Source organism: Rhinopithecus roxellana, chromosome 1, assembly GCF_007565055.1.
Source record: "Rhinopithecus roxellana isolate Shanxi Qingling chromosome 1, ASM756505v1, whole genome shotgun sequence".
Classification (NCBI taxonomy): Eukaryota; Metazoa; Chordata; class Mammalia; order Primates; family Cercopithecidae; genus Rhinopithecus; species Rhinopithecus roxellana.
Genome location: NC_044549.1, coordinates 157689353 through 157716100, shown reverse-complemented (window position 1 = coordinate 157716100; position 26748 = coordinate 157689353). Strand labels below are relative to the sequence as shown.

Genomic DNA, 26748 nt, shown 5'->3' with positions numbered 1-26748 from the left:
TTACATAAAGTGAGTTTTCAAGATAAGTGTTTGTAACAGGCACTGAAGCTAGTTATTGGGGAAAAGAGATGGGATTTTCCTCAGATCGGTTTACAGTATTTATGGATCTTCTTTGCAGCTTTGCCAGTGGATATTTTAGAGGTTATTGGGGTTGGGGGCAACTGAAAGTTCCAACACAAAGGGAAGATGGTATTGCTTGCGCCACCTAGCTGCTGATACGACTCAATGTGTGGTTCACAAGGATTAGTCCTCCAGTATCTCCTTGTATTAAAACTCAGGCTATTTTGAGCAAGGATCTCACCTATGTTGTAGCAATAATCATTGGCCTGATCAAAAAGGCTTTTTCAGTGAATAGAAACAGTCTTCATGTTCTCCAAGCCAAAAAGACCTAATAAATCACTTGGTACTCTTATCTAGAAGAATAGACCTGAGTGAGATTTCCTTTAAAGGTCTATTCTTCCCATTGAGACGTGTGTTTCATAGTCCAGAAGAACTAACTCCTGCATAGAAGTAGTTATGAATTCTTGGTGATATCAGTTAAATGAATTTAGGAGCCTACTACAGTAGTAGTCGACATTAAGAAAAGGATGTGTTGGCCAGGCGGGTTGGATCACGAGGTCAAGAGATCGAGACCATCCTGGCCAACCTGGTGAAACCCCATCTCTACTTAAAATACAGAAATTATCTGGGCTTGGTGGTGCGCACCTGTAGTCCCAGCTACTCTGGAGGCTGAGGCAGGAGAGTCGCTTGAACCCAGGAGGCGGAGGTTGCAGTGAGCTGAGATCATGGCACTGCACTCCAGCCTGGCAACAGAAAGAGACTCTGTCTCAAGAAAAGAAAAGGGGGAAAGAAAGAAGAAAGAAAGAAAAGGATGTGTTGAGAAGAACCGAAACATTTTCAGTGGTAGCATGACTTGTGGTGACAGGATTTGTGATTTCCTGTGGTTTAAATCTTTTTTTATTTTGTGTTTGTTTCACTTTCTTCTTTATGAGTGAATTAAATTTGCTGGTATTTGGTTTTTACTGCTTCTTGATTTGTTAGGTATAGTCACTACTTAGCTCTAGAAGTTACTGAGGATCTTTACCTAACACCTCTTAAGTTACATAAAAATTATATATTCCATGAGTTTTTCATAGTCTCCAAACACACCCACACACAGTACATTTGTAATTTCACTATATTTTAATATTATTTCATTAACCATTGCCAGAATTAAATGAAGTGTTCCCACGTGGTAGAACTTAAACCAAGATGTACTTTGTTTAGATTGTTTTTTTCCTGGTATATTATTTTTTTCATGTCAATTGTTAGTACAAGATACACTTGCTGAGTTTTTTGTTTTGTTTTGTTTTGGTTTTTGGTTTTTGGTTTTTTTTTTTGTTTGTTTTGAGACAGTCTCACTCTGTCACTCAGGCTGGAGTGCAGTGGTGTAATCTCAGCTCACTGCAACCTCTGCCTCCTGGGTTCAAGCAGTTTACCTGCCTCAGCGTCCTGAGTGGCTGGGACTACAGGCATATGCCACCACACCTGGCTGATTTTTGTATTTTTAGTGGAGATGGGGTTTCACTGTGTTGGGCAGGCTGGTCTTGAACTCCCAAAGTGCTGGGATTACAGGCGTGAACCGCTGCACCCAGTCACACTTGCTGTTTTAAAAATGTTGTGATTAAGTGTCTCTACTGAAGTGTTTTGAACAAGTAATTTCTTGCTGCTTTTACAAGTCTGGAGTTTGTAAAATAAAAGTTTCGGTGATTCATTCTCAACATAGTTTATAAGGAGCATTGTCCTTGGAAAAGAGAGATGATTTTTATCATTATGTATGCCTGTTAAGTTAATCAGGTATTTCTCTCTGCTGGTCAAGAAGAATCAGTGTTTTGTGTTTTTTTGTTGTTGTTGTTTTATTTTTTAATCCATGTTTCTTACTATTCTTTACCCTGCATATCTACCACAGTTCACATTAACCAAAAGTGATTACAAGGAAATAAAATATCTTTAGTATTCAAAACCTTCATAAGCCTTTAATTGTATTTGTTTATAATAAAGCAAAATTGGTTGGATTTTACAGTATTTACCCATTGTGTTTCTTTTGGCTAATACTGTTTTAGTTGAGAGAGAGCAAAGCAATTCAGAAATGCTAATGTGATTTAACATGGGTTAAAGTTAATGGGAATATAGTATTTGCATAACTTTTTCTAACTTTATTTACATAAAAAGTATAATGATAACTTAAAAGTGTAAAGAGTACTGTCAACCTAAGCTGTAATGCCTTGTCAGAAAGAGGGTACTTAAAGATTGCTTTGGGGAACAGCAAACTTCTTCAATACTTAAAATTTCATTTAAATTTGAGTCAGATTTTTCAGTACCTTTTCTTTTATGGAATAACTCACTTGAGCACATTAAGTCAAGGGCTATAGTATATTCTCTATATCAGTCTCATCCCACCCTTGGATATAAAATACTTCCAAGAATGTAGACATCTTTAAGTTCTTTTGAGGAGATTATTACTCATCTGTCCCAAATTAGAGATTTTCTTTGGTTAAGAATAAACAGAATAATAATAGGTGTGTGTGTATATGTATATACATATCTTTCTAATGGTAATTTTTTGTAGAATTTTTCTCACACATTGGAATTATGATCTGCAGTAATGAATGCCAGTAACTGTGCATCCACAGGATGGCAGTATGGTAACATTTTCATGATGTAATAAATGATTTACAACACTATTGGTATCATGCATTTCCTTAGAGCTCACCAGTTTGATGGAATGCTTTATTCTAACTTGAAGGGTAAGAAAAGTAGGTTTACATGGATGGATAGAAAGTTGTAATAAATGGGTATAGTAGTTTAGTCAGGGTTCTTAAAGAGTTCATTGGAAGGAGAATTGGTACAGAATGATGGCTATGGGTTTGTCTTGTTGAGGTCTTCTGAGAACACTAGAGAGCAGTACCAGACATTAATTACCTCTTCGTTGTCCATGTCAAGAAGAGAAGAGATCTTAAGTTGTATAGAGCCTTTCCCCCCACCAAATGTCACATGACCTTCCTTCCTAATATTATGGTCATTTGTTTACATCTCTGATTTTTACCAATTTATCTGACTCTTAGAGGATAGGATTGATCTTAATAGGATTTTCTGCTTTTAGAATATATTGACCATACTGAAGTTAATGTTTAAATGCATAAATTGAAGAGGTAATTTCTGAACATGTATTAGATGCTATAGTACAAAGTCTGGCAAAAAGCGCATGTTTTCATTTTGCAGTGGAGATTGTGTTTATTTATTTATTTTGAGATGGAGCTTCACTTTTGTTGCCCAGGCTGAAGTGCAATGCAGTCTCGGCTCACTGCAACCTCCGCCTCCCCAGTTCAAACGATTCTCCTACCTCAGCCTCCCAAGTAGCTGGGATTACAGGCATGTGCCACCATGCCCGGCTAATTTTTGTATTTTTAGTAGAGACAGGGTTTCTCCATGTTGGTCAGGCTGGTCTTGAACTCCCAACCTCAAGTGATCCACCCGCCTCAGCCTCCCAAAGTGCTAGGATTACAGGTGTGAGCCATCGCGCCTGGCCAAGATTGTGTTTATTTTTAAGAAGTGAGTTACTTCACCATTTATTTTACTCAAATGTATCTCATTTCTTATTTTCTATGTCTTAAAATGTAGATTTATAAATGAGATTTAAATTGAGTTATAGCAATATATGTGTAATTTTACAAATTCAAGGAGAGCAGTCAGTATTAAGCAAGGTATTTGTGGTATTTGATACATTATCTGGCAAGCAATCTTCAACTTTATTTAATGGAAGTACAGGTTGAATACGCCTAATTTGAAAATCCAAAACTTTCTGCGCACCAATATGATGCTCAAAGGAAATGTTCACTGGAGCGTTTCCTGTTTTGCATCACCAATTTGGGTATGCTCAACTGTTGAGTATAATGCAAGTATTCCAAAAATCAAAAAAACTTCTGGTCCCAAGCATTTTAGATAAGGGATGTTCAAACAGTCTATCCATGTACTGAAGAGTGCTATCACATAAAACACGTATCTCCAATATGTAAACATCTCAGGATCAGTGATCCAAAAAATGTAAAACATAGGGACTTGGGTCCAGTTCTTTTAAAAGTAAATGCTTATGTTTGGATTGTTGCAGATATCACATTTATCAAATTTGTTTCATTGGTGCTGGTAAATAGGTATGAATGAGACTAATTGGGATAGAGGAAGTTTCAAGGTAAAATACTGTCTAAAACTTGTCTGTTTCTATTAGTTTATTTAGCATTAACCTATGTTTACTAAATAATACAAATTAAAGTCCCACCTGGGCTTTTTCATTTCCTAATATTTTCTTTTTCTTGAACTCTCCATCACTCTTATTATTAACTTAACCTCCAGTGCATTTGCTTCTGTATAAAGTGTTTTCTGCTTTACTAATGACAGTAAATGTCTCTGAGAAGTTGCATGGAAGTGCTCAATTGAGAGTATTGTCAGGTCTACTCTTCTTTTCCACTATGCCTGGAAATGAATTTGAACAAATGTCTAAGGAAACTTCATCTATAGTTACCAAATGTGATTGCTAAAATTTTTACATTGTCAAGCAAAGTGTGGCTCCATTTGAAGAGAGAGAAAGTATGAATATGAGCATGAATATGTATTTGTGTACCCATATACCTGCTAGTGATTATTTCTGGAGAATGTGACTTATAGGGAAATAAATAGGGTGAAAACTTCTTCACTTTTTACTTTAAGGCAAAAACAACACCTATTACCTTTGCGATTGAACCAGTTATCCATATAGACAGATGCAGATTTGTGGTTATCATGGGCTGGAAATAGGAGAGAATGTGGAGTAGTAAGAGCTTAATGAGTGTAGGGTTTTGTTTTAGGGCAATGAAAATTCTTTGAGACTATGGAGGGGTAGTGGTTGCACAACCTTGTGAGTGTACTCAACACCCCTGAATTGTTCTTTCTAAAATGGTTATGTAGTGTGACTTTCACCTCAGTTTTTTAAGAGGGCTTTTTCATTCAGTTTGTATCATTTCTTATACTGAATCTAAATTCTGTGACAGTGTTACAGCGTTCAGTGTTTATTTGTACTTAGAAGAAAAATCCACTTTCAGAGGTGGTTGTGGTGTTTCAACATAAGACTTAGCTATAATAAAAACATAAATGACACAAGGTTTTCTCAGGCCTAGTCAATTTCTAGTTGTGCCTTTGTGTGTTCTGTGTTTGTCTAGGGTTTGACTTCTCAGCTCTTGATATCTGAAAGGCCTGTTGATAATAGAATATTAGTTTATAATTGTTGGAAGGGATCTGCAAGTCTTGTCCAACCCACATTCTGTAGTGAGGAAACTGAAGCTTTTGCTATTAAGTAGTTCAGGATTACATAGTGATCTTGTTCTCAGTTTTTAATTTTCTTTATACTTTAGTATGCATGGTTCTTTTTTTTTTTCTTCTGCCTCTGTAACTCTATCAGGGCTTCAACAGGCTGATTTGTAATTTGTAGACATTTCAGGTCACGTGATGGGGAAATTCTTATTTAACTTTGATTACATTTGGGTTTGGGTATGTCATAGAGGGTAATTCCATTCCAACATTAATGTGTTTGGAAAGAACATTATCTGATGGATTATGTCTGTTGTCTTCTCTAGACAGCTGGTCCTCCATTAGCTTGAGGTCAGTGGAAACTTTATTTACTTACTTTGGTCCTTCCTATTAAATTTATGAGCTTCTTACTGTCTTCCTAACACTATGGTCATCTCATCATATAGATTGTGAGGCAACTTAATATTTGAACCAGTAGCCCATAACTTACCTTCTCTAGATGGGTTTCTTTTAAAAGCAAATCAATATTCTTTCTCATCTGAGTGAGGAGGAAAGTGTGTGCAGTTGTCTTTGCTACACAGTATATAGGATACGCAAATATTGTGTATTCTTAAATGTACCCCCAATCTTTGTTTTTTATAGAGTAGTTTATTTGCCAAAAACTATTAAATGATGTATAATTAAGTTATGAATAATCTGTATAAATGATGTGTAATCTTGTATAAATGGACTAGTTTTTACTTTGACTTATTTCAGATGGGCTTTATCTTTATTTCTACTGAATTTTTAGTTTCAGTGACTTCAGATACTTTCTCTCTAATCAGTTGCCTAACAGTGGTCTGTGCATATAAACCAAGTATTTGACACAAATTGTAAATCCCTCCCCAGTTTCCTTGTCCATTTAGATTGACAAACTTAATTTAGATTGACGAGAATACTATAATATACTTAGTGTGAAAAGAAGTGAGTTTCCTTTATTAGATGCTAAATTCAGTAGCTGGTGTGTATAATGGCTTGACTTCTGTGTACTTAGTTCTTTAATTACAGAAAACTTAGTGGACATATGAATTTATTTAACTCAGTACTATACAAAGAGTATTATGGGATAATAAAAAGGTAGGAAATACTTGAGAGCTTTTGAGACAGTAGCAGGTATTCACACATGCTGGCAGTGGTGATGAGTATTAAGTCATGTGTATTTTGGATTAATGCCAATAGGACTGGTATTTACTTAATTTTATTTATATATTACTTAGCTTCTTGAGTCATATTAATGATTACTAATGGTAGATCAAAACAAACTTGATTCCATTTCTGGGAAAGGAATGCAACACAAGTCTCACAAACTGTTGTAATGATCTGCAAAATACAGTACTAATTTTTTTGAAAATGGATAGAATATTCACAATCTGTAATATATGGTTAACAAATGTACATCTAATAAAAGTCATTTCAAGATTCTGTTCTTAAGTTCAGTTAATACTTTATCTGAATTTACATACACTTTTATGTTTTAGGTAATTAATGGTAGTAGTAAATTGTCCTTGTTTCCTATTTTGTCTTTATAGCATATAGCACTTTCTACATTGTGGGTTTAATATTATCCATGCAGATACCTTTTGTGGGATTCCAGCCAATCAGAACAAGTGAACACATGGCAGCTGCAGGTATGAAGAAATACGAATTTTCCTTCTTGTAAAGAATATGTGGACATGTGATTGGCAGTCTTCCAAGAGATGACAGTTTTTGATCATTTTAGTTGTTGCAATGACAACCAAAGTAATCTGAGTCACAATTATGGGAAATCTGTAGATAAAAATTTTATCAGAGATTCTCATTGCAAGGTTCATGACCCATTGGAAGTCTGTGGGTAGTTATTTTATTTGTAACATCTGTACACTGATATTATGTAGATAGCAATATATAACTTTCAGACATGGTGTTTCTATAGAGTTTATTATCAGATTCTCAGTGGAGTCTGAATTAATCCCCATCTTCCCAGAATAGTTAAGAATCACTAACTTACTGTTATACTTAGATTTCTGAATGGATGGCATCACTTTACCAAGTAGTAATTTGAGACACAGATAGATGTGTATTTAGTGTTGTGTACACAATAATGAATAGAATGTCTATGTAGATACACAGTCACCTGTCTTTACACATACGTATTACAACATTTCCTAAACTCTAAATCTTTGATAATACTTATTTAACCATTGTAAAATGGACTTTTAAAAAACAACCCTTAGAATTAAATTTATTTTTTAAAATTAATGTTCTAGATGGTTGAGGATTCTTACACCCTCTTTGTTCAAAGTTTTATAATAGTTTAATGTTTTTGTATCATGTTTTGTACTTTTTGAGAATCCGTTTTTGCAATTACTCCTTTAGTTTTGTATATCTTAGCACTCACCTTTGTATTTACTAATGTAGGGGAGAAAAGATTGTTATCTCTAATGAAAGACAGATTAAGAGAAAAGCATAAATTTTACATGACACAAAAGTCTTCAGAAGTGAAAATTTTTAAAAGGCAGGAAAACTGTATTTTTATGCTTAGGTTTGATGAAGAGTGGACAAAGAGAAGTATGATCTAATGGCAATAGACTGGGAAGAACTTAAGGCCTATTTGTTCATATTCTTCTTGGTGTCTCTTGTGTCTTCATCTTTTCCTCTGGGTAGTAGAAGGACCCCTCTGGAATGAGGATCTTATAACCTACTTACAGGAAAGTCAGAGAATTATTTTATGACCTGCCTCAAGGGAGAACAAACAGAAAAGATGAGAAAGACTTCCCAGCTTCTGCTGGTTTCTCAAATGCCAAGATGCCATAATTTGGCGTGAGCCCTGATGCTAATTTAGAATCCTGTCTAAATGTGTAATTAAGGTCACATCTTATTACTCAGTTATAAATAGTAACTATATATCAAGATTATCCTGATCCTAAGTCTTTGTATCCTTCAGCAAAACAAATCGGAGAATTGTTTTTCCATGATTTTTAAAAATTACTTCCCTCCACCCCAGAAAACCCCCCTAAAATATAGGGAAAAGGGAGGAACTTAATGTGTTAAACTGGCTTGTTACTCAAATGGGATTTTTCCCCCTTCGGCCTGGTACATGTGTGAGGAGTCTGATGATTTAAAAACAAAAAAAGTCACAATTTTTTGGATGTATTAGTTGGGCAACTGTCATTTGACAAAGGAAATGTTGGCTAAATGAAATAACTAGTCTCTGATATGAATGGTACAGGACATTCGAAGAAGCTCTTTCGAATGAAAGTTTTTAAATAGCCTTGGAAAACTGCTTTGTTGATTTTATGACCCTTTTCTTTAATTAGGTGTCTTTGCATTGCTGCAAGCTTATGCTTTCTTGCAGTATCTGAGAGACCGATTAACAAAACAAGAGTTCCAGACCCTTTTCTTTTTGGGTGTATCACTAGCTGCAGGTGCTGTGTTCCTTAGTGTCATCTATTTGACTTATACAGGTAGGTGTTACCACCTGTAGGATGTGAATATTGTCTATACAAACAATATAAGAATAATAGCCAAAGGTTCTAAAATCTGAGTAATAGCATGACTACAAAGTGATTTTTTTATTTTTCTTTTTTTGAACAGTGTGTATTAATTTTGTGGTGTCAAGCTCTGATAAATCTACTTTAAAGCATCCTTCTCTTGCTGGATGAATAGGCCCAAACTATAAAAAGAAAAAAAAACAATCAGAACTGTTATTTACCTGCTATATGCTCACTTTCTCTTGCATGCACACACACTCCCTCTTTCTCCCCTACTTTTCAGCAGTTTACTAACAGAATCAGTTTCAGTCTGCTTCTGGATTGTATGTTACCCTCTAACCTTGATTTACCAGTCCTTAGAAACAAATCAAATTATTTCTAAATTTATTCTGTCAAATTAATGTAAAAGCCATGAGTGTTTAAAATCATCTTTGAATTTATCTAGTGGGATATGGCATACGAATTAGATCATTTAGAAACTCCCTTCCCCCTGCCACCCCGCTGCTTTTTTTTAAAAAAATGATCTGGTCTTGTTTAATGCCTTAGCATTGTTAGTCAACTAAAAGCTTAAAGAATTGGAAAACTTTGTACAGCTTTATCTCAAGTGTGTTTCTCTGGAAATGGATTCTCCATGGATATTATTTTTATTTGATCACTACCTTATTTTTTCTGACCGCCAACTGTCCGAAACACATCTATAAATGCAAACTGAAAATTCTTCGAACATTAGTTTAAGTCTATCTATAATTAATAATAAACATAAAGGCAATAAGAGATTTACAAAATAATAAAAAGGCAGATTAATTTCCTCTGTGTTTTTCCTTGCAAGGTTACATTGCACCATGGAGTGGCAGGTTTTATTCATTGTGGGATACTGGGTAAGTGCAGTTATGTTGTTTGGCATCATATTTATTGAAATACCCCTTTTCCTTTGTTTTTATCTGTTTTGTCAGTGTTTCATTCAGTTCTTGGGCAACATTTCTAAAGTACCAAAGATGCTAGTTTAGTAAATGTGAAATTCCTTGTATTTTATCTTGTTATGATACCTGTTTTGAATGTACCTTTAGTATGAAATGTACATTGTGTATTTCTGTTCTGCATGGGCAACTCCTTGTTTCCGTTTTGTTTGTAAGAATATTTAGGTAAACTTTGTGCAATTTAAAGATTGATTTTTCTTTTACCTAACATAAAACATTTTCATCTTTAGTAATAATTTTTTATTCTTAAGAATTGTTAAGGATACTATGTTATAATTTAATTGCCATAGATAGGAAGAAAGTTTAATTTTTTTCTAATACCATCTGATCTAAGTTTTTTAAATCTGTGAAACAGAGTATATATCTGTTGTGGGGTTTTTCTAGAATGCTGTTAGAAAATGAGTTAATACATTTGGTTTTGAATTAGACTAGTTCAGTAAAACTTTTTGTCTCTAAAATGTTTTCCTGGAGATTAGAAAACATCTATTGATTATAATTTATGCCCCTCCTCTGTTTCTGCTGTTCTGTCTTGTTACTCCCCAGGTGGCTCAATAAAAATTTATTGAACAGACATGCTTTCTGATGTGATACCAGAAGGACTTGTGTCCAGGTCTAATTAAAGGACATGAGCAAATTATGCATGAGTGACTGGAACTAACAATTAGACACATACTTCCAAGAGTTCAGCCTATGAATCACTAACGAATTTGAAGGATAACCCAAGTTATAGACTGTTATTCTGATTAGGTTAAATTGCTTGGTTAACTTGTGCAGTTACATTTATTCTTAATTTCTAAACTTTAATTGACTACTTTAGAATCTCAGAGTGTTTCAGTAATAATTTTTTCAGTTCTTTCCATCTCCTTCACTTGCCTCCATGCCAGCTTCGTGTCAAGCAAGGCATCGTCTTTGTGTAAGGTGTAATTATTGGGTAAAGTTTTTCTGCTGCAGGTTGAGTATTTAAAATCTGAAATGCTCTAAAATCATAAACTTTTTGAGCACCAACATGATGTTGAAAGGAAATGCTTATTGAAGCATTTCAGAATTTCAGATTAGAGATGCTGAACTGGTAAGTATAATGCCAATATTCTAAAATCTGAAACACTGCTGGTTCTAAGCATTTCAGATAAAGGATATTCAGTCTGTAGTAATAATTCCAAAAGGTAATGAGACTCGTTGATGCAAACATGAAAAATGCTGACTTAAACTGCACAACAAATTGCCATTTGAACAGCGATTTTTGTATTGGAATTCAGAGCCAACATTCTTATGTCTGGATTTAGATAATTCTCTCAATTTTACAGGTGGCATATTAGTTTTAGTTTTAACAACGTAGACCAAACAGGTTTATATCCAGTATAGCTGGTTACCTTGGAAGGTATATTTAAATCAGAAGGGGTAGGGAGTAGGTACCATTTATACAACCAAACAAGATTTCTTCATCTAAAAGGAATTCCTGTTTTATCACTTAATTGTAAACAATATTAACTTTTTTAATACCAGGTATGCAAAAATACACATTCCAATTATTGCATCAGTGTCTGAGCATCAACCTACGACTTGGGTGTCTTTCTTCTTTGATCTACATATTCTTGTGTGTACCTTCCCAGCAGGCCTTTGGTTCTGCATCAAAAATATCAACGATGAAAGAGTATTTGGTAAGAGAGGTTTTTAATGAATACTTTGATGTGGAATAGTTATTTTTCTTTTTGAGATTATTTACTTTAAATTATTGTTTCTCTTTGTTTGACTCTGTATATTTGACATAAATTTTCTCCCTTATTTTGCATAGTGCTTAACCAAGAAAAATTCATTGAGAGGCCGGGCATGGTGGCACACGCCTGTAATCCCAGCACTTTGGGAGGCCAAGGCAGGTGGATCACCTGAGGTCAGGAGTTCGAGAGCAGCCTGGCCAACATGGTGAAACCTTGTCTCTACCAAAAATACAAAAATTAGCCGAACATAGTGGCACATGCCTATAATCCCAGCTACTCAGGAGACTGAGGCAGGAGAATTACTTGAACCTGGGAGGCAGAGGTTGCAGTGAGTGAAGATCAAGCCACTGCACTCCACCCTGGGAATCAGAGCGAGACTCTGTCTCAAAAAAAAAAAAAAAAAAAAAAAATTCATTGAATTTGTATTAAGTATTTTGATTGGTTTAATTTAGGACTAGTATATTATGGTTTCTGAGAGGTTAATGTTATTATGGTTTGTGTTTGAGAACTGAAAATTTTAACTTTGTTGACAATAGCCTTGACTTTGTTTTCTGAGTAAAATTTTATTTAGAAAGAAGCTTTTAGGGACATTCATCTTCCAGATTTCAGAGCAAAGTCCATTTTATAACAGAATAAGGATCACCTTTCAGTAAACATCCTCTTCATTGATAGATTTGTATATTTCCAACTAATAAGACTTGAAATACAAAATATTTAAAAGCCAAGTATTTAGGATTTGATATTTCTAATGTAAGTGGACAAAATAAGTAGATATCAAAAGCTTGTACGTGATTTAATCACACATGAAATATGCCGTGGTTGTTTGGTATAAGATAAAAACTGAAACTGAGAAAAGCTTTATCACATGCACAGGATCACACCAGTCAGTAATTTGTAGTGCTAGAAACTTGTACAGTTATGGGGCCTGGACCATGAGTGACATATGAATCAGGAAAGAAAGAACAGCACTTGTAGGGGTTCAGTTTAAAGGATGGCACACTCATTCTTCTCTAGGTTAATGGACCCTGGATAAGGCCCTGTTAATACTGCATCATTCAAGAAGCTTTAACTTAAACCTCATGATTCAGTAATCCCATTCCTATGCATATATCTAAGATAAGTGAGTGCATATATCTACCAGAAGGCATGTGTAAGAATGCACTAGTAATTTTATCTACAGTAACCCCTAATAGTAAATATTCCAAAGTCATCGGCAGTAGAATGAATAAATTTTTATATATCTGTAGTGGAATACAACACATCAATCAATGAAAGAAAAGGATGGGGAAATAAGAGAAGCCAATACAAAAGAGAACATTTTTATGTGATTACATTCCTGTAAAGTTCAAGAATAAAGAATACTAATTTTTTAGAAGTCTAAATAGTGGTTACCTTTCTTTGTAGGGGAGGGGATAGTTATTGACTGAGAAGAGGCATGAGGACATATAAAAATGTTCTATATCATTATGGGTTGTAGTTACACGGGTGTGTATATATACAAATGCATGGAGATACACACTTAAGAATATGACGTGATATACTTTTTAGTCAGAAAAAAATTAGCGTCAGGTAAGATAGGAGCTCACGTGACTCACTGAATTTGTGAAGTCATACATAGCCTTCAGCCAGAAATAGAGCCTTTTCCTGTGGTTATTAGCACGTTATCCAGAAAGCTCTGGCTATTGGAAATTTGTTTCAAAATTTTTTTTTAAGTTTCTTGGCAGTAATTTTGCCGGTTACTCCTTTGATTAATAACTTATGTTCTTCTCATCCCGTTTTTGTTTTTAAAGCAGGCTTCGTGCCAGATTTTGGCACTGGTTTTTTATAGATTTAAAATCTATGTATTTATTTTGCCTGGGGATGTCATGCACAAATACGTTTTTATCTGCCAGCTATGGATTTTTTATGATGTTATTGACAAATAATGAATTAAGTCTAATTCTTCATAACTAATTAAATTAGAATAATATACATTTTTCTAAACTGTGGATATGTAGATTTTATTTAGTGAACACTAGCTATAATTTCTAAATATGGCTAATTAATCAGTTGGTCAGTAGTATCAATTTAGAAACAATTAGATCGTTTGTGAGACATTTATATAATTCCAGATTGGTTTTATAGTGTGGTTTTAAGTATCTAGTTCAGTTTCCTGGGAACTTTTTCCCTCCGACATATTGTAAGAGAATTTGTCTTTGCAGTTGCTCTATATGCAATCAGTGCTGTCTACTTTGCTGGAGTGATGGTGCGACTGATGTTGACTTTGACTCCAGTCGTGTGTATGCTGTCTGCAATTGCCTTTTCAAATGTTTTTGAGCACTATTTGGGGGATGACATGAAAAGGGAAAATCCACCTGTGGAGGACAGCAGTGATGAGGATGACAAAAGAAATCCAGGAAATTTGTATGATAAGGTGGGGAATCTAAAGTAAGGCCTTTAAATTGTCTATGTACTTTCTTAATTTTTCCACCACAGTAAGAACTATACATATCAAGAAATGTTATTAAATGATGATTTTGACAAACTCTTGACTTTTCTAGTTGGTCTTCACTGTTTGCCTCAAAATGTGAATCCTGGTCAGTCTTTTAGCCCAGAGTTAGAAAACAGAATGTAATCAGAGAAGGAATTCTTACTTCTTTTTGATCATTTGTTATCTGAATACTTAAGATATATATACCCTTGTTAATATACCCTTCCATTTTTGAGAGCAAAAACTTGATGCTCTACTAAATTACATAACATTTGGCACTGTAAACCTTTCTGAAACCGTGTGGACAGACAAGTGCTTATTCTTCAGGTCCATACTCAGTGTATACTTCCAAAATATTTTGGAAGTGATATTTGGTTGGGTGAACAGTAAAATGGTGGGAGCAAAATGCCTTTTTTAAAACCCTCCAGTTCGTTAGCAATCGGTAACTGGCCAATACAAGGTAATTTGTTTTTAATCTATAGTTTCTCAGTTGGTGCAAGTGTGAAAAGGACTTGTAAGAATTAGAGCACTTGTCTTGGATGACATATTAAGCTTTGCTATTTGAATATTGCCTAGGTTTTAAAATACCAATAAGAAATTAAACTTCCCAGTATCGGTATTAACTTTGAAATTCTTTCCTTCTGTAAGATGAATTTAATTTGTCAAGATTTGTGTTAATAAACCCACATTCCTGATTTTTGTGTTTGTTGTTATCGTTGGGTTTTTTTTGTTGTTGCTTTGTGGTTTCTTAACCAGCCTTGAAATTTAGAAATTGTGACTTTTTATATTCTCTCTTCCCTTTTTTGTTGGGGAAGTTGATTTTTTAAGGTAATTGTAGTTTTAACAAGTCTGTTGGTTTTAGGGTTTGGAAATTGGAAGACTGATTCTGTTAATGCAGTTTTTTCCTGTACTAAAATGGTACATGGTCAAAATTATAGCTGAGCATTGCCATTTTCAGGATGTGGAATTAAGATTTTATAAGAATTTACCTATTAGGATTTCACAACAATGGGGTCGTTTGGTTAATCTCCTTTGTATTTAATTAAAGTGCAAGGACAACTGGGTTTGAAAGGAGCTTCTTACTGTAGATAATTATTTTGCTCTATGACCAGCTTCTGGATTGGTATATTCCCAGGAAACCTGATTCACATTTGACTTTAGAAAACACTCCATCAACCACATCAGAATATCCTGATGGTTATACATTTTCTGAGTCATGGAATTAAATTGATAAACAGTCTCTGAACTTTTTCCATTGAGTGTCTTAATGAAGCAAGTCAAATAATGAATTTGTCTAACCAATTTTTTTTAATATCTTCAGGCAGGTAAAGTGAGGAAACATGTAACTGAACAGGAAAAAACTGAAGAGGGATTAGGCCCTAATATAAAAAGCATTGTCACCATGTTGATGCTGATGCTATTGATGATGTTTGCTGTCCACTGTACCTGGGTCACAAGCAATGCTTACTCTAGTCCAAGTGTAGTCCTGGCCTCATACAATCATGATGGGTAAGAAAATAGATACAAAAACAGTTTATACTTACACTTTTTCTTTGTCTCAAAGGATATAATTTAAAAATGGAATGTTGTTTGTGAGATTTTGCATTTGTGTTTTTGTTTTTAATTTTTTAATTGTTGTAAGTACGCAGTAAATACATATTTTATGGGGTACATTCTATTTATGTCTTTTGATACAGGCATGTGTAATAATCACGTGTAAAATGGGGTTTCCATCCCCTAAAGTATTTATCCTTTCAGTTACAAACGATCAAGTTACAGTCTTATTTTTAAATGTACAATTAAATTATTTTTTACTGTAATCACCCTGTTGTGTTCGTACCTATTAACCATCCCCGAGCACTCGCCCCCACCCCCGCCCCCGCCCCCGCCAGTCTCTGCCTTCTCTGCTCTCTGTGAAGCTCTGCATTTGAATCTACCTTTCTTTGTCCTCTCCTCCACCTTAGTGTCATCGGTAGTAATCATTGTATTTCATGCTCTTTTCCAGAGTATTTCTGCGTGCATAATCATTCGTATACATCAGTTTTTCTCAAGTGTGTAGTCTTCGTACACACAGCATCATCATTAACATGAAACTTGTTAGAAATGCAAATTCTTGACCTCATCCTAATGTTACAGAATTAGAAACCTGGGGCTGGGGCCTAGCAGGCTGACTTAACAGACCCGGGTGATTCGGATGCAGCTAAAATGTAAGAACAGCTGATATATGTGTTGCCATGGCTTTCAACTACTGTTTCACTTGGGAGCTTATTAGGCTTGTACACTAATAAGCCCTACCCCAGAACTACTGAATCAGAATTGGCTTTTTTTGCTTTTTTTTTTTTAAATACAAGATATGCAGGTGGTTTGTGCACACACACATAGTTTGAATAACACTAGTCTAGCTCTTCATTGTTTCACTATTTTTTTTCTCATCGGTAGAGGCTTTTATTTAATAACTACCATCCTTAAAATCTAAACGCATTCAGTGGTTTAATACCTCAAGATTTTAAGTTAGCCTCTTCACATTTGTGACATCTCATTTAAAAGAGTATTGTGATTCTTTTCAGCACCAGGAATATCTTAGATGATTTTAGAGAAGCTTACTTTTGGCTAAGGCAAAATACAGATGAACATGCACGAGTAATGTCTTGGTGGGATTATGGCTATCAGATAGCTGGAATGGCTAATAGAACTACGTTGGTGGATAATAACACCTGGAATAACAGCCACATAGCACTGGTAAGGATTTAATAAACACAAGATTAAAAAATCTCTGTTGACTCTTTAGCAATCAGGCTTCACTTGTGACTAGGAAAAATGTGGATGAAAAGTACTCTGCTGAATTCTCAAAGTACTTTTTTTACACACATATTCAATAAAGTGAGTTCAAGTTGTGCTTATTTATTTTCTTTTTAAGAATGGTACTGTCATTCAGAATTACAGGCTGATTTCTGGTAGATTTTATGATAAATTTAGCTTACTAAAGAATTAGACAAAATCTGAAACTTAAAGTGTTTGGCTTGTATTTTTCATGTTATAAACTAAAAATTATTTGCAAATATGTAAAGTAAATGCACTGTATTTTACGGATAGGCAGACTGTTACTCTAGCTATTAAACAACTGATCTACATAGATTAATGTAATCACTTCTTTGTACTTCAAAGATTTTAATACAAAGAGTAGTCTTAACCAAGTGAATTTTATTTGTATTACTGTTGTAGCTAATTATCAGATGTGTGCTAGACTGGGGAGAAGAAATGTGTGTGCTAGCAAGATCACTGGCCAGCCCTGGTCTGCAGTTATGAGAAGTTGTTTCTTCTAAGCTTGCCTGTTTTCATCATAAAATGTTGATGTCATAGAACTTAATTATTAGCAAAATATTAGAACATGTATTCTGATTTTTGACTATAAATTAGTTATAGTTGAGAGGTTCATAAATTTCAATGCATTTGTTGAATTCATAGGAAATCATTTCTGCCAAAAAAATTCCATGTTGTAGTAAAAATATACATTGATTTTTTTGAATGTGGGAGTAATCAAAAACATTCTCATTTTTTTTAAAATTCTGCAGGTGGGAAAAGCTATGTCTTCTAATGAAACAGCAGCCTATAAAATCATGAGGACTCTAGATGTAGATTATGTTTTGGTTATTTTTGGAGGGGTTATTGGCTATTCTGGTGATGATATCAACAAGTTTCTTTGGATGGTTAGGATAGCCGAAGGGGAACATCCCAAAGACATTCGGGTAAGAAACTAGATAATTCCAGGTATGTGAAAGATAGCTCACTGTGTCCAAGTAATTCTCTGATCCTGATAATTGCATTGTATTTGTTTCATCATCCTATCCCTCAGATTAGTTCCTTACCCTGACTTTACTATTTATTAAAGATACTAGAGGCATTTCCTAGATTAAAACTTTTTGAACTCAAAATGGAACTAATATTTCCATTCTCCCCTATGAAGCAGTCCCTTGCCAAGACTTCTTACTTTTACGTCTCTTCACAGCCTCTCACGTCATCCCTTTCTTTCCATTTCCATTGCTTCTACTCTAATACTGACCCTTATGCTTGTAAACCTGAAATAGGATAGTAACCTTGAAATTGCTAGCTTTGCCTTATCTTGTTTCCTCCCTCCCAGTATAAGATGAAATTGATCATGTTACTTTTAGGCTCAAAAGATGTCAATAGATTAAGGGAAGGGACCTTAAAACCAGACAGACATGAGTTAAAACTAGAACTGTCAACTTGGGCAAGTTATTTTAGCCAGTCAACATAATATACTTTGAGCACTAGGTCTAGTTCTAGGATCTGGAATTAAAATGGTGACCAAGTCAGACTAGGTTATCTTTTGCCAAAGATAATGAATTTGTAGTGCCATTTAATGAGAATTTATAGTAAAGTAGTTGAAGCCCCCGCCTAGGGACTGGTACAAAATAGACAACCTCTGATAAAACATTGGTATAAAGTGTAAACCCCTTAGCTTGGAATGTAAGCCTCTTCATGTTTTGCTTTCGTTTGCTGGTCTCTTGTTCTTCTGCCACCTTTTTCTACTCTGCCAGTATGTTCCAGCCCCTGAAACTTGCTTGTGGTTTCTTTCCTTGACTCACCTGACACATGTGTTTTTGCTATTCCTTTCCTGGAATACTTTCCCTGCCACAGACTTATCCCCCCTCTAAAAGCCCTTTTCTGGTATACTCAACATCTGTACTCATCACCAAATTATTTATACCTGTTTTGCAGGAGTCCCCAGACCCCAGGCCGCAGACCAGCACTGGTCCGTGGCCTGTTAGGAACTGGGCCATGTAGCGGGAGGTGAGGGGCAGGTGAGCGAGTATTGCCGCCTGAGCTCCGCCTGCTATCAGACCAGCGGCAGCGTTAGATTTTCATAGGAGCACAAACCCTATTGTGAACTGCGCATGCAAGGGATTTAGGTTGCACGTTCCTTATGAGAATCTAACTAATGCCTGATGATCTGAGGGGGAACGGTTTCATCTAGAAACCACCAGCCCCCCGCCATCCGTGGAAAAATTGCCTTCCACAAAACCGGTCTCTGGTGCCAAAAAGGTTGGGAACCACTGCTGTTTTGTATTAGATTCTGTCTTATCTCTTTTACTAAATTGTGAGCTAAGATGGACATCCAGCATTGTGCTTTTACATGATGAAGGCACAAAAGATAAGAGTAATTGCCACTGATCCGGAATAAAGGAATCTTTTGGGAAAATATATGCGGGTGTCGGGTGATGGGGATTGTAAAGCCTCAGATTTTCTGGTCAAAAATGTCAGTGCTGTAATGTTTCCCTTAACTGATGAGTAAACATTATTTATTTGTATTAATCTTCTGAAAGTTTATCCTCCCAGTATGTGGTTTTTATTTGTGGATTTGCTTTAGCAGTGTTAAAACTGTGACATGTGATAAATCACTCTTTCTAAATGTATGCTTTGAACATTAATATATACAGAAATCCTAAATTTCTGTGCATCTTAAATTATTTTTAAACTTTGTGAATAGATAATAGTCATATGGTTCAAAAGTAAAGTATAAGAGGATATACAATAAATGTCTACCCCTCTTTGTGTGGTTCAAAAATAAAGTATAAGAGGATATACAAACAAGTCTACCACCACAAACAAAAACAGAAAGTTCCTCTGTAGTTAATAACGATGCATTATGTACTTGTAAGTTGCTAAGAGAGTAGATATTTCAGTGTTCTCACTACAACAAAATAAGTATGATTGATGCATATGTTAATTAGGTTGATGTAGCCATTTCACAGTGCATATTTCAAAACATGATCTTCAGCATAAATATACACACATGTATTTGTCAGTTAAAAATAGAGAGGGAAGAGTCCCTGGTCATCACTGGTTATTTTCCTGTGATTTTTACTTCTAGAAAGTTGTATGCCCTGTTCACTTCATAGTATGTCTTGGTGGTCTTTCCATATTAGAATATGGGGAGCTGCTTCATTCCTTTGTTTACATTTGCACAGTATGTTGCATGTTTTGTGTATGTGCCATGATTTATTTAACCTGTCCCCATTGATGGAATTTAGATTGTTTCCAATATTTTGGTCTTATAAACTGCATAATAACTTTCTGCATTCATTATTTTGGCCATATACAAGTATCTCTGTAGCGTTAATTCCTAGAAAAGGAATTTCTGACTCAGAAATTACATTTTTTTTACCTAGAGTGCCAAAATTGTTCCTCATAGAGGTTAATTTATAAGTTAACCCAAAAAAATTACCACAGTTTTTTTAACATTCTACTCCCCAATTAAAGAAGCTGAATTTAGAGTTCATATGGAAAAATTTAGCTAGAACACTTAAGAAAACTCTGAAAAGGAGTAACAGAGATGAGGATGGGTAATTGAGAGAGCCAGCCCTGCCTGGTATTAAGCCATGGTGTTGGTACCAGTCTATTTAAATTATGAAAGTGGCCATGCGCAGTGGTTCATGTCTATAATCCTAGCATTTTGGGAGGCCGATCACTTGAGCCCAGTAGTTGAAGACCGGCCTGGACAACATGGTGAAACGCTGTCTCTACAAAAACATGCAAAAATTAGTTGGGCATGGTGCTGTGGGCCTGTAGTCCCAGCTACTTGAGAGGCTGAAATGGGAGGATTGCTTGAGCCCAGGAGATTGAGGCTTCAGTGAGCCACAGTCATGCCACTGCACTCCAGCCTGGATGACAGAACAAGAACTTGTCTCCAAAATAATAATAATTAAGGCCTTATAACATGGTTTAAAGTCTGGTGGGATTTATTTTTTTGAGGTGTAACTGAATATGACTTTATAATGATACCTCAAAAGCTTATTCTTATGGGGAAATGACAAGAGGAAACTATAGGTTTGAATATGTTAAGTTGAACTAATATGGAACTTCTGGTTTCTTTCTTGTAGGAAAGTGACTATTTTACCCCACAGGGAGAATTCCGTGTAGACAAAGCAGGATCCCCTACTTTGTTGAATTGCCTTATGTATAAAATGTCGTACTACAGATTTGGAGAAATGCAGGTTAGTTAAATCCAGTTTTCTCTAATTTTCATTCAAAATAATATTTAAAACAGTCTTATTTGCCTCTAGAAAACAGGATAATGATGTTTTGATGGTGCTGAAGAGAAATGTGGTTATCTAAGTCTTTTTTTTTTCATTAAATTTAGATTTCTGAAACTAATATGTGAGAAATTAGAAAATAAAATTTTAGATCAAGGACTTCTTTCTAACATATTTATTAACAGTAGCCTCAAATCCAATTTTTGCTTGCCATCTCACCTTTAGACCTCATGCTTTTGGAAAGTATTGTTCTCCAAGAAGAGTTCTCCTAGCTAGGAAACAGTGTGGTGTCTTAGGTACGTCACTTTGCTGCTTGGTGGAGAAAAGCTTAAAATTAAAGAATTGAAGTAAATAGTCACTTCAGATGTTCGCTCTCTCCCTGTTCTCCATTACCACAAATAGCTAGAGCTGTCTGGGTCAGAGTTTTCTAGTAAATTAGAATGATGTGGTACAAAAGCTTAAGGGTCTACCAAATGAGTGAATGTGTAAAGAGGCATTGTGGCAGAAAGAAGAAACAATGGACTTGATGTCATAATAACCTGTGTTTTCGATCAGGTTCTGTCAAGTCATGTAACTCTCAGACAATTTGTATCTGCCTTGGATTCCACTTGGTTCTTTCCTTGTTTGTAAATAATGGTGCTTGGATTGATGACTTGATTTTTAAGGAAACCAGAATATGTCACCCCAAAATATGCCTCTTTGACATAAAAGTTAATTTTGAGCTGAAGGCAATTTAGAAGCAGCAAACAGAGAAAAAGCTCTGTCTAACCTCTTTTATACCTAAAGGTGGAATACAAATTCTCCTTTACTGGAGACAACTCTTAAGACTCTTACCAGCCCAGAGAAAGCACCAGAGGAATCTGCAAACAAAACTTACTCCATTAGTTTATCATATATGTACCCTTCTACTTCCCCATCTTGGAGGCCTAAAACCACTTTCCTTTGTCCTTTCTCCACAAAAGTATTGTTCTTTGTTGAGCATGCTATATAAGCCAGAGTTCTAAGCCACTGCTTTGAGTTCCTTTTCATTGAGGTTTCTCCTGCATAATGTGCGCTGAGCGCTCAGTCTTAATAAATTTGTCTTGCTATTGTTAATCTGTCCTTAGTTATAAGTGTCTGTCCCAAATTACTATCTTCATACTATTAGTTTCACTGAAAAGTGCTTATTTCTGTATAGCTCTCTTGTTAAGTTGATAATAAAGCAGAGGAAAAATTGCTTGCTTAATTTTATACTATCTTTGGAAATCAAGATAACTATCAAAACTAAAGGGGTATGTTTGGACTTCAATTTGTGAATCAAGTTTTACTGGGGTTTTTTTGTTTTTTGTTTTTTGGTTTGTTTGTTTTTGTTTTTTTTTTTTGAGAGGGAATCTCGCTGTGTTGCCCAGACTGGAGTGCAGTGGTGTGATCTCGGCTCACTGCAAGCTCCGCCTCCCAGGTTCATGCCATTCTCCTGGGACTACAGGCACCTTCCACCACACCCGGCTAATTGTTTGTATTTTTAATAGAGATAGGGTTTCACCATGTTAGCAAGGATGGTCTCGATCTGACCTCGTGATCCCCCCGCCTTGGCCTCCCAATGTGCTGGGATTATAGGCGTGAGCCACTGCGCCCGGCTCAAAGTTTTATCCTTTTCTAAAACACCATCTTTGTGGCTAATATGGACTAGAATATTCACTTAGTTTCAGAATAGTTAGCATATACTGTGTTCCTGTTTGTTGTGTTGCTTCAAGTAATTCCAAGTGGATTGTATTTTATCATTATTCACTTGGAATTACTTTGTAGGTGACTTTAAAAAAAGCAGATGATAATCTAGATTTAGGTTTTTATTTGTGTCTATAGTTTCTTTTGAAAGCCACACTTAGTCTTTAAACTCTTGCTAAGAAAGAAGCATATTGGCTATAATAATCAGTTACCCCAGAAACCATATTTTCTGATTGGCTTGTTGCTAGTTTCTCTGCTCACTACTGATCACATCGAAGGACCGTTTTCTTCCTCTCTTTTAAGTTTATCAATAATTTTAAGCCATGTTCCCAGCATACATTCATTTTGATGCCTACCTGACTCAAGAATAATATATGGTTAAAATATGAAGTATAACTTTTGCTATCATATAGATAAACAAGAACAAGTAATTCACTATTTGAAGGAGAGCTGGTTTTCATGTTTGTTTTAAAGTTGAGTTTGGCTAGGCCTGGTGGCTCACACCTGTAATCCCAGAACTTTGGGAGATGAGGTGGGAGGATTGCTTAAGCCCAGAAGTTCGAGACCAGCCTGGGCAAGATGGCGAAACCCAGTCTCTGTTTTTTTAAAAAAAAAAAAAAGGAAAAAAAGTTAATTTACTTACGCTAGATTTGTATGTCAACATAAACTTAGTCTGAGAATTTTTTTTTTCCCCCCAGAGACAGGATCTCACTCTGTGGCCCATACTGGAGTACAGTGGTGCAATCATGGTTCACTGCAGCCATGACCTCCTGAGCTCAGTTGATCCTCCCACCTCCCCTCCTCAGTAGCTGGGACTACAGGCACATACCACCATGCCCAGTTAATTTTTGTATTTTTTGTAGAGACAAGATCTTGCTATGTTTCCCAGGCTAGTCTTGAACTCCTAGGCTCAGGCCATCCTCCTGCCTCAGCCTCCCGAAGTGCTGGGATTACAGGTGTGAGCCATCACACCAAGACAGTCTGAGAATTTCTTAAAGTCTCCTTCCCTCCCTATGTTTTCCCTTTTTATCCCTCATAAATCCTTTCATGATTTGGTTTTTTTATTTGGCCTCCTTTGTAGTTCCCACTTTCAGAATGTAGTATCTCTTGCTTACTTGTGCATTTATTTAACACATAATAATTGGGATATAAAGCTACACTCTGAATAAGATAAAGACATGTTTACATCCCAGTCGAAGATACAGGTAATTTTTAGTGGAAGTAAACATGTTAATAATGTATGTTATGAGAACAAGATGCTCTAAGGAAACAATAAAGGAGATTTGTCAGTCACTAATCTCAAGAAAATATTTCCCTGAAGTGGGTGGTAAAGGAGCCAGCCATGCAAAATAGCTGAATGAAGAACATGCCAGGCAGAGAGGATAGTGCAAGGCCCTGAAAAAAGAAGCCCCTTGGGTGTGTTCTCTCTGTATACCTATAAAAAGGGCTTTGATAGATTTCATTTCTATGTTTTAGTGTGTGTGTGTTTTTTTAATAACTTTAGGATGCTCATCTACTCTAAGGACTTTGTGAAATTCTTACTCTGATGTACTTAGTTTCTCTCTTCCTGATTTCTTCCTATCTATAGCAATACATGAGAACTGTTAAGATAGATTACTTGTTTTCCTAGTTTAAAGGGAGAAGGTATTACTGTAATGATAACATTTACTGTCTTATAACACTGAATGTTTTCCAATGTGGTTAACACCCAGTAATAACGTTACTTTTGCAGCTGGATTTTCGTACACCCCCAGGTTTTGACCGAACACGTAATGCTGAGATTGGAAATAAGGACATTAAATTCAAGCATTTGGAAGAAGCCTTTACATCAGAACACTGGCTTGTTAGGATATATAAAGTAAAAGCACCTGATAACAGGGAGACATTAGATCACAAACCTCGAGTCACCAACATTTTCCCAAAACAGAAGTATTTGTCAAAGAAGGTGGGTGCCAAGTGAAGGCATTAAAGGGTAACTTAAGGTTGGTTGGTTTTTATGAAAAAGAATTTCTGGAAATTGCAATAAATGTCCATCTGCCAGATTTATAAAGACTGTGGCTTCTATATTAATACAAACTAAATATCAGGCTAGCCTGCCAAGAGCATTCCTTTCAAACTGAGCACTTCAGCTATCCCAAGCTGAGATGTTTCCAGAGGCCTTCTGGCTTTGATTTGTGCTATTCCGACTGGTAAGACTTGTAAAGTAAGATGTAGTTGTGGCCATTGCTTTCCAAACCTGTATGAAAGTAAAAATGCTAAATTCTCAAGTAAAATAATTATGAATAGTTCTTCATCTTTTGAGCAGAGCAAATTTATATTGCATCTTCGTGTTCCATTCTTAGTATGGTATTACTCTATTATTCATTGAATAAAGAATAGGTTTGAATTGGGTGAGTCCTTCTGAAGCCCAAAAAAAATCATTTATCTTAAGATAATTATTTTTTTATGTAATTGTGACAAAGCTTATAGGCAGGAATTATGACACTACTGCAGTTCTTTTCTAATAAATATTATATAAGATATGAAGTATTTCATTGGGGGTCATTATTGCTCACTTAAGCCAAATAGATCTATAATCTTTGCTATAAAAGATGACTAAAAATGAGTATTTATATAGGTTGTCCAGCACTAGGAAATGGGGAGTAATGAACAGTCAGATAAAATGTTAAGGTTCATTATAAGGTACTATGCTTACAATACCGATTATTATTAGACTAACTTCCGTTCTCGTTTTTTAAGGATGCTTAGGTTTACATAGCTCAGATCAGCTATTTTATTTTATATCATTGAAACAACTGTCTTAACTTTTTGTTTATTAAAATATACATCAAATATATGCAAAATACAGATGATTTTAATTTGTACTATGAAAGTGCTGAATATTAATGGTGTGATATGTCAATGGAAGCTTTTTGTATGAACATTTTATGTGCCAGATGTAAATTACCAAATCTAGACTAATGTATTTAAAGATGTCACATAGAGTTGACATTCATTGTGTTAGTCATAGAAAACTCGTCATCTTTAGGTAAAATAACATTAAGAAATCAGATGATTGTCACAGCTATGAGGTAGGAGAAACTGGTGAGTCACACCAGTACACAAGGCAAATGCTGCTAGTCTCAAAGCAGTTACTCCTAAGATATCTAAGTATAACTAAGGTGTACTTTTTATGCAGAAAGAGGGCTGTTGAACTTGTCTGATGATATAGACCCCAGAGGCAGTGAATTTTCTTAATTTGCCCTCTTTTGCCTTCCCATCATTTTCCCAAAATAAATGTGAATGGATAAATAAAACATAATCTGTCTTGTGTGCCCAAAACATATGTTCTGGTAGCCAATAACGTATTTTGACGTTCTGGTTTCCATGGTTTAGATGTTTTGTACTAGCACTATGAAGGAATGCTTTTTATACTTTCCTTTCTCTACCCTGGTTTTGACTTTGGAGGAGGAGGGTATACATAACAGCATCCATTCTGAGAGTTTACCGGCCATCACAAAGCCGGCATGACTAAGGTGCTAGAAATTATAGTCCAGGCTGCAGAAAAGGTTTTTTGGCATGGTGCACTGCCAGTAGGAGAAAAGCACCCTGAGGGCTATTATACACTTCGGTATTCCTGGGGCACATCATAAGACCTCATAGAAAAAGTATCCTGTTAGGATCTGGATGTAATGATAATATAGGAACTACTAGATCTGGTTTGAATTTTTAAAAATTGTACCCTCTGAAGTTTCTTTCTTTTTGCCTTAATAAAATCAGTTCAACAATAAGGTAACATAATGGGGTTAACAAGTTAGCAGTAGCTAATTTCTAGTACCTTAAGAAGGATTGCATTTTGCCTTGTGTTCTCATCCCTGTTAGAAACTACTATAAATTGTCTTGAATTGAACATCATCAGTAAAGGAACATGATGCAGGATTTACCCAGTTTCTGAAACTTCTGAGAGTTGTATTTAAATGTGAAAATTGAATTGAGTGGTCAGTCTCTCGAGTCTTTTGC

General features: G+C 35.4%; 1 protein-coding gene across 1 annotated transcript in view; it reads left to right on the top strand.

The window, feature by feature from the left end:
• STT3B (STT3 oligosaccharyltransferase complex catalytic subunit B) overlaps positions 1 to 26748 on the top strand; it is a 104630-nt gene that overhangs the window by 75095 nt on the left and 2787 nt on the right. The window contains exons 6-15 of the mRNA XM_010354467.2: positions 6888 to 6986; positions 8655 to 8801; positions 9658 to 9706; positions 11309 to 11463; positions 13722 to 13933; positions 15312 to 15499; positions 16558 to 16729; positions 17563 to 17736; positions 20893 to 21006; positions 24482 to 24694. Of these exons, the coding sequence (XP_010352769.2) occupies positions 6888 to 6986; positions 8655 to 8801; positions 9658 to 9706; positions 11309 to 11463; positions 13722 to 13933; positions 15312 to 15499; positions 16558 to 16729; positions 17563 to 17736; positions 20893 to 21006; positions 24482 to 24694 (1523 nt within the window). The remainder of the gene's footprint in view (positions 1 to 6887; positions 6987 to 8654; positions 8802 to 9657; positions 9707 to 11308; positions 11464 to 13721; positions 13934 to 15311; positions 15500 to 16557; positions 16730 to 17562; positions 17737 to 20892; positions 21007 to 24481; positions 24695 to 26748) is intronic.